The sequence below is a fragment of the Capricornis sumatraensis genome, chromosome 14, assembly GCF_032405125.1.
Source record: "Capricornis sumatraensis isolate serow.1 chromosome 14, serow.2, whole genome shotgun sequence".
Taxonomy (NCBI): domain Eukaryota; kingdom Metazoa; phylum Chordata; class Mammalia; order Artiodactyla; family Bovidae; genus Capricornis; species Capricornis sumatraensis.
Window position 1 is genome coordinate 58,455,715 of NC_091082.1, and position 12,278 is coordinate 58,467,992.

At 58.4% G+C, this 12,278-nt stretch overlaps 1 protein-coding gene across 1 annotated transcript; it reads left to right on the forward strand.

Annotated features, from left to right (window-relative positions):
• Positions 1 to 5,210: 5,210 nt before the first annotated feature.
• MXRA8 (matrix remodeling associated 8) lies at positions 5,211 to 9,646 on the forward strand. The gene is made up of 10 exons (XM_068986029.1): positions 5,211 to 5,332; positions 6,369 to 6,392; positions 6,507 to 6,812; positions 6,915 to 7,016; positions 7,138 to 7,629; positions 7,783 to 7,941; positions 8,122 to 8,158; positions 8,238 to 8,314; positions 8,410 to 8,490; positions 8,702 to 9,646. Exons 1-10 carry the CDS (start codon positions 5,284 to 5,286, stop codon positions 8,725 to 8,727), a joined length of 1,353 nt encoding a protein of 450 aa, XP_068842130.1. The 5' UTR covers positions 5,211 to 5,283; the 3' UTR covers positions 8,728 to 9,646.
• Positions 9,647 to 12,278: the final 2,632 nt, after the last annotated feature.

The window sequence follows — 12,278 nt, forward strand, 5'->3', positions numbered from 1 at the left end:
AGCAAACACCCTTTTCCAACAACCCAAGAGATGACTCTATATCTGGATGTCACCAAATGGTCAATACCGAAATCAGATTGATTCTGTTCTTTGCAGCCAAAGTTGGAGAAACTATACAGTCAGTAAAAACAAGACTTGAAGCTGACTGTGGCTCAGATCATGAGCTCCTTATTGCAAAATTCAGGCTTAAATTGAAGAAATTAAGGAAAACCAGTAGGCCATTAAGGTATGACCTAAATCAAATCCCTTATGATTATACAGTGGAGGTGACAAACAGGTTTAAGGGATTAGATCTGGTGGACAGACTGCCTGAAGAACTATGGACAGATGTTTGTAGCATTGTTCAGGAAGCAGTGACCAAAACCATCCCAAAGAAAAGGAAATGCAAGAAGGCAAAGTGGTCATCTGAGGAGGCTTTACAAATAGCTGAGAAAAGAAGAGAAGCAAAAGGCAAGGGAGAAAGGGAAAGATACATCCAACTGAATGTAGAGTTCCAGAGAATAACAGAGAGAGGAAGGTCTTCTTAAGTGAACAATATAAAGAAATAGAGGAAAACAATGAAATGGAAAAGGCGAGCGATCTCTTCAAGAAAACTGGAGATATCAAGGGAACATTTCATGCAAGGATGGGGATGATAAAAAACAGAAAGAGTGAGGACCTAACAGAAGCAAAAGAGATTAAGAAGGGGTGGCAAGAATACATAGAAGAACTGTATAAAAAATGTCTTAATGACCCAGATAACCACAATGGTATGGTCACTCACCTAGAGTCAGACATCCTGGACTATGAAGTCAAATGGGTCTTCAGAAACATTACTGTGAACAAAGCTAATGGAGGTGATGGGAATCCAGCTGAGCTATTTAAAATCCTAAGTGATGATGCTGTTAAAGTGCTGCACCCATATCAGCAAATTTGGAAAACTCGGCTGTGGCCACAGGACTGGAAAAGGTTAGTTTTCATTCCAATCCTCAAAAACGGCAATGCCAAAGAATTGACCTCATTTCACATGGTAGCAAGGTTATGCTCAGAATCCTTCAAGCTATGCTTCAGCAGTCCCTGAAACAAGAACTTCCAGATGTACAAGCTGGGTGTCAAAGAGGCAGAAGAACCAGAAATCAAGTTGCCAACATTTATTGGATCATGGAGAAAGCAAGGGTGTTCCAGAAAAACATCTGCTTCTTTGACTATGCTAAAGCCTTTGTGTGGATCACAACAAGCTGTGGGAAATTCTTAAAGTTATGAGTACCAGACCACCTTAGCTGTCTCCTGAGAAACCTGTATGAGGGTCAAGAAGCAATGGTTAGAAGAACCAGACATGGAACAACTGACTGGTTCAAAACTGGAAAGGAATACACCAAGGCTGTATATTGTCACCCTGCTTATTTAACTTATATGCAGAGTACATCATGCAAAATGCCAGGCAGGTTGAATCACAAGCTGGAATCAAGACTGTCAGAAGAAATATCAACAACCTCAGATATGCAGATGATACCACTCTAATAACAGAAAGTGAAGAGGAACTAAAGAGCCTCTTGATGAAGGTGAAAGAGGAAAGTGAAAAAGCTGGCTTAAAACTTAACATTCAGAAAACTAAGGTCATGGCACCCAGTCCCATCACTTCATGGCAAATAGAAGTGGGAAAAGTGGAAGCAGTGACAGATTTTCCTTGGCCTCCAAAATCACTGCAGACAATGATTACAGCTACAAAATTAAAAGATGCTTAATCCTTGGAAGAAAAGCTATGACAAACTTAGACAATAAAAAGCAGAAACCAATTTGTCAACAAAGGTCTGTATAGTCAAAGCTATGATTTTTCCAGTAGTCATGTACAGATGTGAGAGTTGGACCATAAAGAAGGCTGAGCGCTAAAGAACTGATGTTTTCTAATTGTAGTGCTGGAGAAGACTACTGAGAGTCCCTTGTATAGCAAGGAGATCAAACCAGTCCATCCTAAAGGAAATCAACCCTGAATATTCATTGGAAGGACAGATGCTGAAGCTGAAGCTCTAATACTTTGGCCACCTGATGTGAAGAGCTGACTCTTTGGAAAAGTCCTTGATTTGGGGAAAGATTGAGGGCAGGAAGAGAAGGGGGCAGCAGAGGATGAGGTGGTTAGATAGCATAACCATCTCAATGGATATGAGTTACAGCAACTCCAGGAGATGGTAGAAGACAGCCCTGTCTTCTCAGCCAGAGAAGAGAGCTTCCATGGGATTCATGGGTCCTCAAACGTGAGGGCTGCAGAGTCCCCCTGCCTCTTGGGCCCAGGCAGGCGACCAGGAACCAAGAAGAAGGGCCAACACAGTCTCAAGTGACTTTTTTTTTTTTAATGTATTTATTTATTCATTTGGCTGTACCAGGTCTTAGTTGGATTTTCATTGTGGCCTGTGGGGTCTAGTTCCCTGACCGGGGACCAAACCTAAGCCCCTTGCATTGGGAAAGTTCAGTCTCAGGCACTGGACCACCAGGGAAGTTCTACAAATGGCTTTTAGGAGAACAGCTCAGACCAACAGAAGAGCAGTGTGAGGTCCGTTTTCTTCTTGGGGGAGGGAATTTCAGTGTTTCAGGAGAAGCTGAGGCTCCTTGGCAGCAATGCAGACTCTGCCTCAGGAATGACTGGCAGGCACCTGTTGTGTGGGTACTAAGGGCTGTCCGGCCACAGGCTCCCTCAGGGCTGGGTGCCCTCGGGAGCATCTCAGATTCCATCCACCATCTGGTCTTCGGACGTCCATTTTCCTGGTGTGCTCTTCCACGTGAGAGCCTGGGCGTGGCCTGCAGACCTCCTTGCCCCCGCATGCCTACGCCCCTCCCCAACACCTACTGGCAGGCAGCTTCCTGAGCCCCTGCCTGGCCTTTCTCTGTGGGTGTGGGCCCCTCAGAGGGTGTCCTGGTCCATCCTCAGAGGAATGGGTCCCTTGGAGGCTGTCCAGGTTAGTTCGCGGAGGGAGCCCCTGCCCGGCTTTAATCTTGCTGCATTTAAAATGACCTCATTCCTCAGCGAGCCGGCTGCCTCCCCACTAACAACTGCCAGAGGGCAGGAGCTTGGCCTCTGTGCAGTGCTGAACCCCAGGGCCTGGCACACAGCTCAGCTCTGTGCCAGGTGAGCAGTAGGTGCTCAGCTCTGTGCCGGGTGAGCAGTAGGTGCTCAGCTCTGCTGGATGACGGAACAGCACATGTTAACACGTGTCTGTGTTGGATTGTGCCTCTGAGTGCCTGTGGTTTTTCCTCCCAGTGAGCCTGGCTGCCTGGAATGTCCGGGTCCCCAGGACTGGAGCCAGAGGCTGAGTCTCAGTCTCCATGGGGCTGCCTGGGTGACCCGCCTTGTCCGGCCTGGAGTTTTGGGAGAGGGGATGTGGTCATTTAGTTCTGGTCTGTTCTCTTCTGGGCCTCTGTTCTCACTTGTGTTTCCTCCCAAGGACCGGGGAGGTGGGCTCAAGCAGAGAGAACAGGAGGGAGCAGGGAGGAGGGTGTTGCCGCCTTCCACTACCCTGTCCATCCTGCCCAGTGGTGCCACAGGGTTTGCTTCCTCCTTCAGGCTTCTGCACTGGGGCTGAGCCAAGGGCTGGATCTGTGGTGCTGTGAACCCACCAACCTCCATGCAGGCCTGGTCAGGGGTGGGGACGGAGGGGCTCTGCAGACAGTTCAGGGTGTGGACCCAGCACCTCCAGCCTCCTAGCTCAGTGCTGGGAGCTGACCCTGTCTTCTTCCAGATTGAGAGGCCAGACCTGGGTGTCTGCCTCCCTGCCGCCCTGCTTGGACAATCCTTCTGTGGAAGAAAGACAGCCCGGCAGCCAGAGGCGGGGACAGAGGGCTGAGATGGAGGACAGAGCGGCTGAGGCACATGGAGAGAGACAGACACACTGGGGAAGGGGGGAGGGGGGCTGCACAGAGGAGGGAGGCGGACTGGGAGGGAGGCCACCAGCACTAATATAAACCAGTTAGAAAAACAGGAGGAGAGGCCAGGCCTCAAGGCCAGCCAGGCTGGGCTTGTTTTTCCAGAATGAAAGGCCTGGGAGGAGCTGGGGGTGGGGTGTGGAGACAAGCCCTGATGGCCTGGATCCTGCTGAGGAAATGGTCCGTTAGATTGGGGGTGGGGCGTCTTCACAGTCCTGTGTCCTCCCAGCCAGTCCTACCTGCTGTCACCTCTCATTCCTTCTTGCTGCAGCATAAGCAGCCTCCTCTCCTCGCCTGGAGCCCAGGAGTCTGGCTGAGCTGGGCTCCTTGCTTGTCTGAGAACTTGGGGACCAGGGGAGGATTCAAGAGTGAGACTCCAGCCCACCAGGGCCTAGGAGCTATGACCATAATTCAGTCCAAATAGGCAGTCCAAAAATGCACCGTGGGTTTTGTGGTTGTTCAGTGGATTTTTCCTTTCTTTTTCTTGAGGTTTGCTTAACTAGAAAGAGTGGGTTTGGTACACAGTGCATGCTCTGTTATTTCACATTTGTTTACGTGACTTTGTGAGTTTTCCCAGAGCTTCAAATTTGTGCCTTCTGTTGGGAAGGGTTCCATACCCCCCTTTCTTCCCTCTCCTCCAGGAGGGGAGGGTGGTGCTCCCGGGAGTAGTGGACCTGGGTCTGGGTGGCATGCAGATGGGGTGGGGTCACCAGGACAGGGGACCCTGGTCCCTGCCGCTCATCTCCCTGGCAGCTTTCTGGGTGCTGAAGCTAACTGATAGACCATGGTGCCCATCATGCTGCCAGGAGGGAGCCCCTGCACCCCCAGGGCCTGCACTACTCTTGTCCCCACCTCACACTTGAAAAAATGGAGCCCCAGGGGTCACCACACAGCCAGCAGGAAGAGCTGGTGGCCGGGGAGCCTGGGCCTTTCTGCTGGCCTGCAGGGCATTGGGAGGGGAAATGGCTGGGGCCCCCCTATAGAGGTGCAGGTGAGATGTTCCCCGCAGAACCCTAGACCTCCAGTGGCCCTAGTGGGGATCCGTCTGTCACAAATACCCACAAGGCATCTGGGGCCATGCCCTCAGGCCCCCGCCCCTCCAAGGCTGGGCTGCTGCCCCCTTCTCTAGGACCCAAGCCAGAGTGACTCCCCTCACCCTCTGGGACACAGTGGCCAAGGCCCCAACGCCTCCCACCAGGCCAGCCAAGTACTGGGGGAGGCCAAGGGGCCGGGCAGAAGCAGAGGGGGCGGTCTGCAGACTGTCGGCCAGCCCAGGGCTCCGTGATGTCATGGCGGGTGCTGAGGAGGGGGAGGAGGAGGGGGCCGGGCTGTTTTTCTGCAGAGTTTGAGACTGAGTGAGACAAAGCGCCTCCGGGCCAGGCGGGCGCCATGGAGCTGCGGGCCTGGGTCCTGATCTGGAGACTTGTGCTTCTGCAGAGTGAGTTCATGGGGGGTGGGGTGGCAGGAGTCACACCTAGTCTGAGCCAGTCTGTGTTTGGGGCTAAGCCTGTCTGAACTCTGGGGTGAGGGGACACCCCACCAGGAAGCGGATGGGTCTGGGGACCTCAGAGGGTGCTGCTCACCAGAAGGCCCCCAGGACACGGAGGGGCTGAGGTCTGATGTTAGATCCCTACAGAACTTCCCCTCACTGTACGCTGGAGACAGGGCTGGACAGGGCAGGGAGGCTGAGCATGGGGGTTCCTCCTGGGGTCCCTTGCACCCTCTACTTCTCCGGGACGCCCCTCTAGCCTTGTGCTTATCTGTTGTCAGGAGGGGATGGGTGAAGGATTGAGGGGGACCCGGGAAGCATGCGTTTCACAGGGTCTGTTCCCGGCCCCCCGAGTCTACTCCTCGGGGGTGGCCTGCTGACCCGACACATTCTGTCCAGCCCGGGCGCCAGGCCATATCTCCGGAGCAGGAATTTGGCGTGTGGGGTGGGGTGGTAGGGTCACTCTTGTCCTTCTGAAGGCCAAGGGGCTCCTGGGTGGGGTGCCAGCAGCCTGAGGACCCTGGAGGGTTAGTGCAGCGTGGCCCTGGGCAGGTGCCACAGTGGATATGTATGTCCAGGAGGCCCCAAACCAGCTGAGGTGTCAGGCACTGGTGCTCTTGTGGCCTTGCTGCAGTGATGGTTAGGGTCGCCACCATTCCTGAAGGTGGCCCTTGGTGACAAGCACATATCCAGAGCTGGGCTGGCCCCACCTGTCACCCCGAGAAATGCAGGTGCTGTCCCTGCAGCCCAGGGAGGTGGCCAAGAGGATTAAGTGGGGGCCTGGGAGAGGTGGGGGAATAGGAAACCCCCCCACTGTGCCCTCCTGGCTTCTCTGGACCTACCCCTTCCTGTTAACAGGGTGTCCTTAGCACCCAGCTCAACTAGGACTATAGAAGGGACCCAGGGGCCAATTCAGCGGGTGACCCACATGTGAAGGCTCAGGTCACCCCATCCCCAGTTTGACCCTCACGTCCTCTCATTCCAGGTTCTGCCGTCCTTCTGTCTTCAGGTTAGTGACCACCCTCCCCTAAGAACCTGTCAGTCTCCCTGCCTTCTTGCTAGCCCCATCCTGTACTGTCCTTTGGAGTCTCATCCCTCCCCGGTGACTCCCCTTCCCCACCAGGGCCATCAGGGCCCGCGACCTCCGACAGCTCCGTGGTGTCCGAGTCCGCAGTAAGCTGGGCAGCAGGCGCCCGGGCGGTGCTGCGCTGCCAGAGCCCGCGCATGGTGTGGACCCAAGACAGGCTGCACGACCGCCAGCGCGTCGTCCACTGGGACCTCAGCGGCGGCCAGGCTGGCGGTCCTGCGCGCCGACTGGTGGACATGTACTCGGCGGGCGAGCAGCGCGTGTACGAGCCGCGCGACCGCGGCCGCCTCCTGTTGCCTCCCTCCGCCTTCCACGATGGCAACTTCTCGCTGTTCATCCGAGGTACTAGCCGGGGTACCGCGGCGGCGGGCGGGAGTCTGGGGCGCGGGCGGGGCCGCAGAGCTTACGGCTGGGCCCCCCCCCTCCCCCTCCCCCGGTGCGTAGCGGTGGAGGAGACTGACGAGGGGCTGTACACCTGTAATCTTCACCACCATTACTGCCACCTCTACGAGAGCCTGGCCGTGCGCCTCAAGGTTACCGACGACCGTGAGTGTGCCCCCCCAACAACCCCCCCCCCCACTCCCGGTGCGCTCCCACCCCTGCCACCCTGGACGCCCCGTCCCGGCTCCCTCCCGGCCCGGGATCCCTGACCGCCATGCTCCCCCAGCCCGGGCGGCCGGCGCGCACTGGGACGGCGAGAAAGAGGTGCTGGCTGTGGAGCGCGGCGCGCCTGCGTTGCTGACGTGCGTGAACCGCGCGCACGTGTGGACCGACAGGCACTTGGAGGAAGCGCAGCAGGTTGTGCACTGGGACCGCCAGCCGCCTGGGGTGCCGCACGACCGTGCGGACCGCCTGCTCGACCTTTACGCGTCCGGCGAGCGCCGCGCCTACGGGCCGCCCTTCTTGCGAGACCGTGTGGCCGTGGAGGCGGACGCGTTCGCGCGCGGCGACTTCTCGCTGCTCATTGACCCGCTAGAGCCTGCAGACGAGGGTACCTACTCCTGCCACCTGCACCACCACTACTGCGGCCTGCACGAGCGCCGCGTCTTCCACCTGAGGGTCACCGAGCCAGCCGCCCGGCCGCCCCCGCCCCCGCCCCCGCGGGACTCCCCGGGCAATGGCTCCAGCCACAGCGGCGCACCCGGCCCAGGTGCAGGAGGTAAGTCTGCGGGGCAGCAACCCACCTGGCCCCCTCCCGTCCCAAATCAGGGATCCTGGTGTTGGGGGGGAGGCTCCCGCGGGCTGAGATCGGCTGGGTAGGGGCGCACGGTACGTATGCTCCCTGATGTTGTCCCGCACACGGTCCCGGCAGATCCCACGCTGACGCGAGGCCGCAGCGTCATCAACGTCATCGTCCCCGAGGGCCGAGCCCACTTCTTCCAGCAACTGGGCTATGTGCTGGCCACCCTGCTGCTCTTCATCCTGCTGCTCATCACAGTCGTTCTGGCCACCAGGCAGCGCCGCCGTGGAGGTGAGCCGATTGCCTGGCTGGGGCCAGCGCCAGGGAGCCTTTCCCGGCCAGAGGCGGGACTTAGGGCACAGTGACCAAAGAAGATGGCTCCAGGAGCCTCCTACCCGGGCTGCGAGGGTTCCTCTGGGCTGGAGGAGCTGGGGAGTGGGCAAGGCTCCCAACACGAGTCTCCCTCCCTAGGCTACGAATACTCCGACAAGAAGTCCAAGTCAAAGGCGTGAGTATCCCTTCTGGCTTCCCTGGGGACCGAGCAGACTCACCCACCCTCTGACCTCCCACCACCCTCCTGCCTCCAGGAAGGACATGAATATGGCAGAGTTTGCTGTGGCCTCCGGGGACCAGGCTCTTTACAGGAGTGAGGACATTCGACTAGGTGAGAAGACCCAAGGGGCAGACTGTGGCTCCCAGGCCTGGGATGAGGGAGGCACGTCTTTTGGGGGTCCTCACCCTGCTCTCTTCCTGCTCCAGATTACAAGAACAACATCCTGAAGGAGAGGGCTGAGCTGGCCCACAGCCTCCCGCCCGCCAAGAACATCGACTTGGACAAAGGTTAGTGAAGGGGAGGGCGGAAGACCCCCACCCATCTCAGAGCTGGGCTGTACCCCCTTTCCATCCACTCAGAACCCCAAGACACATGCCAGCCTTGTGAGCAGGAGTCCCCTGCCCCTCGGGGTTCCAGAAGTCCCTGGATGGTCCTGATGGAAGTCGGCCCATTTTGCCGGGGCAGAGGGCAGACACCACCTGTCCCTTTGGCTTCCAGAGTTCAGAAAGGAGTACTGCAAATAAGGTGACTCCGGGCTCCTGGCTGGGCCAGCAGCTCTGCCAACTCTTGTCTGTCCACCTCGGAGGACTCTTCCTGACCCCCATGCAGCTCACCTGGCCCCCCTTCCAGCGGCTGGTCCCGCTGTCCAGGAACTTGGCCTGGACCGGTGCAGAGTGAGGCTGCCTCCAGGCCCTCAGGACCACCTAGTCTTCCAATGCGCTCGTGGGCTCCCTGGAATCTGCCGGCGCTGCAGCTGGTCCCTTCAGCAGCCCTCACCATGTGCCCTTCCCTCCTCACGTGGCCAAGACCCTGCTGATGTCCACCAGTCCCTCAGGCTCTCCTGGCCTCTGCCCACCGGGGGCTGGGAGCCCCACCTCTGCAGGGGTGGGGGGCAGGAGAGGGCTCAGTGGGGATTCTTGGGGTCTGGGTCAGCCTCAGGGCTGGCAGTCCTACCTTCCTCAGGAGACCTGCCTGCTGGCTCCCCTGGACGCACCCCACATTACCCTGCCAGACTGTAGCGGGCTCTGCATGGCAACCCAAAGCCTATGCACTCCAGGTCTGGGGCTAGTGTCTCTTTGCACAGCATCTGGCCACCTGGAGCTGCCTCTCTGCTTACCCTGCTCCAGCCCCGTTTTCAACAAGTTGCCTTGACAGTCACTGGGCTCCACGTGACTTCTGACCCTGACCCCCTTCTCTCAGCCCTTCCCTGGGCTGGAGTCCAGGGATGAGGCCTCATTGACTCTGTTTTGGCTGAGGACCGGAGGATGGTGTCAAGATGGTCTTAGAGTGGCCAGTGCTGCCACTCCCGACACCCCACACTTGCTCATCCTGGGGAATTGCTATCGTCTCAATAAAGACCACATCGATTTTAGACCTGGGCCCAAGGATGCCTCTGCTGTTCCCCTCCATCTCCCCAGGGGCAGAGTCTGCACCTTGGGGACCCCAAAGTACTTTCTTTCATCTGAAGTTGCACTGTCATCACCCCTTCCTTTGGGTGGAAGGTCTGGGTATCCTGGGGAGGGGCCTCAGGTCCTCTTCAGAGGGTTTATTGGACATCGGGGAGGGGAGCATGTTGGGGGATATGAGGACAGAGGGCTGTACTAGTTTAGTCCTCTGAAAAGAGAAGCAGATGCCAGGATGGGCTTTAGTTCATGAGGAAAAAGGGGGAGGAAGCAGTCAGTGGGAGAGCCCTCAGGAGTGCCAGCAGGACAGGAACAGAACAGAAGGAGTATGAGGTAGAAAGAAGCCTGTTTCTCCAGCCCTGACCCTGTCTTCCAAGGCCCTTGGGGGCAGGAGGGGCAACTGTCACCCTAAGTTGGAAAACCCAGAGTGGTGGACTGAGAATACACAGATCATGACCCACTGAGCGAGGAAGCACAACCACCCACACAGAGTCCGCGTGTGGCTCTCCCAGCACTGGAACTCTCACCTGCCAAAGGTGAAACCCTGGGGTCGTTGTGATGAAGCCACAGTTTCAAGATGTCACACAAGGAGACCCACAAAATTTGTTCCTTACAGTTCCTGGTTGGGGGATGGAAATGCTCTGTGAGCCAGGGGAAGGGCAGCTCTCCATCAGGTCACCAGCAAGCCGGAGATGGATAGCCCAGGGTAGCAAGCACCTAGAACTTACAAGGCGCTTGGGGCAGCGGTCACTGACTGTCACGGGCTCGACTCTGAGTGGTCACTGTAAAACGTGCTGGGGAAAAAGCAAGGCAGGAACTTGTGGTGGGGATCCTGAACTTGGGTCCTCACCTAATTGTCCAGATTCTGTACGTGAGCAGCGTTTTCATGCAGTAAAATACCTGGGCAACAATTCAAAATAGCTGTTTTCTCTTCACACCCCTCAAGAACCCCCCCCCCCCAGTGGCAAAGGCAGGGAGGGAGGCTGGGGCAGGGAGTTGTGACTCCCCCCAGCCTAGTGACCCCCGACTCACAGTGGCCACACTGCCACTGGACAAGGCCCTTCCTGTCAGAGCTCAGACTCTGGCCACAAACTCAGGTCCCTTGCAGAGCCCCAGCTTGACCACATGAGCATGGGTCCTGGGACTGGCCTCTGGCCACCAGCCTCTGTCCTGTGACTTGGGCTGACAGTTAGGTGATCAGGTAGGAGAGGAGAGGTTCAAGGGCAGAAGTGCAGCTGGGACCCCAGAGCCCCTGCATCAGTGTGACCAGCAACCATTTGTATCTGGCCTGGAGGATCTGGTCCCTGGTGGGGTAGGGACTGTCTTCCTCCCTCCCTGAACACCCAGAAGAGAGCCATGGTGACCCTTCCTTCAAGGCCATCCTTCCTGGCTTCCTCAGATCACCTCTGGGGAAGCTGAGACCCAAGGGAAGAAGGCCCAGGCTTTGTTGAGTGGGCCAACCTCACAGAGCCCTCAGAGCCCAGGGAAATGGGTGTCAACAACTCTGCCGAGGCTCACCTGAGGGTGGTCCCTGGCTTGGACTCAGGGACTTATGGAAGAACTGGCTCCTCCAGTCAGTGATGGACTAATGTGGGCTTTTCTTGTGCTGGTCCACTGAGCGAGGATGGTCCTGACCTGGCAGATGGAAGAGTCCAGGATCTAAGCCAACTTCAAGGGGGCAGCACTCGCACCACTCTCAGGCTCCACCCTAGGTCCTCTCCCATCTCACTTTCGCTAGCGTGGGCCTCCTTCTAGTGGCCTCAAGTTTTCCTCCTGGGGTCGGAGAGGGAGAGCCTCTCTCCCCAGTGGCTGTACCCTTGCCCCACGGAGGACCCCACGCAGGTTTGATGGACAGCGGCTGGGAAAAAAAAAAACACTCTACACCTGCTGTCGGAGGGCCGTGCCCCTGCGTGCGCATAGCTGCTCGCGCTGACCCTACTGTCGCGTCCACACGGGGACCCGCATAACGCTTGGCCCGTGTTTCTTGTAGCCCCCGTGCGACCTGGCAGAGGGCGCGCCAACTCGGAGCTGACGCGGGGTGGGGGTAGGGGGGCAAAGTGACAGAGTGTCATCGGTTCCGGTCCGAACACAAGAATTCTCAGTTTCCCGCGTAGCCACTGCATCCCGTCGGTGTTACCAAGGCGCCGCCGGACTCTGAAGAGGTGAAGGACCGGAGCCCGGCAGCGCAGAACCCCTCCGAGGGCTCCAGGCCGGGCTCGGAGCTTCCTGAGGGCCCTCACCCGCCTTCTTCCCACCGGGCGCGCCCCCGGCCGCCCACTGGCTGGGAGCCTGACCCTGTGGACTGCCCGCCAATGCGCGTGGCGAAGGCCGGGAGCGCGCGCCCTGAGCTCCAGGCCTGGACATGGCAGGAGGCCCCGCCCCTAGCGCGCCCCGCCCTGCCCCGCACCAGCGCGTGCGCAGCCCCGCCCCACGCCGCTGACCGCCTGGTGACGTCAGGCCCGCCGCTCTCGGGCGCCCCCGGCGGCCGCTCGTAGCCGGATCCGGGGTCCCTTTAACGCGCGGCCCGAGGGGGCGGCGGCGGGGCGCACGGACGCGGCGGGCCTCGCGCCCTCCCTGCCTGCGTCCCGGGCCCGGGGCGCATGGGCGGCCGCGGGCTGCGGGGCAGCAGCCGGGGTGCGCGCGAAGTCGGGACCGGGGCCAGGGCCGGGGCT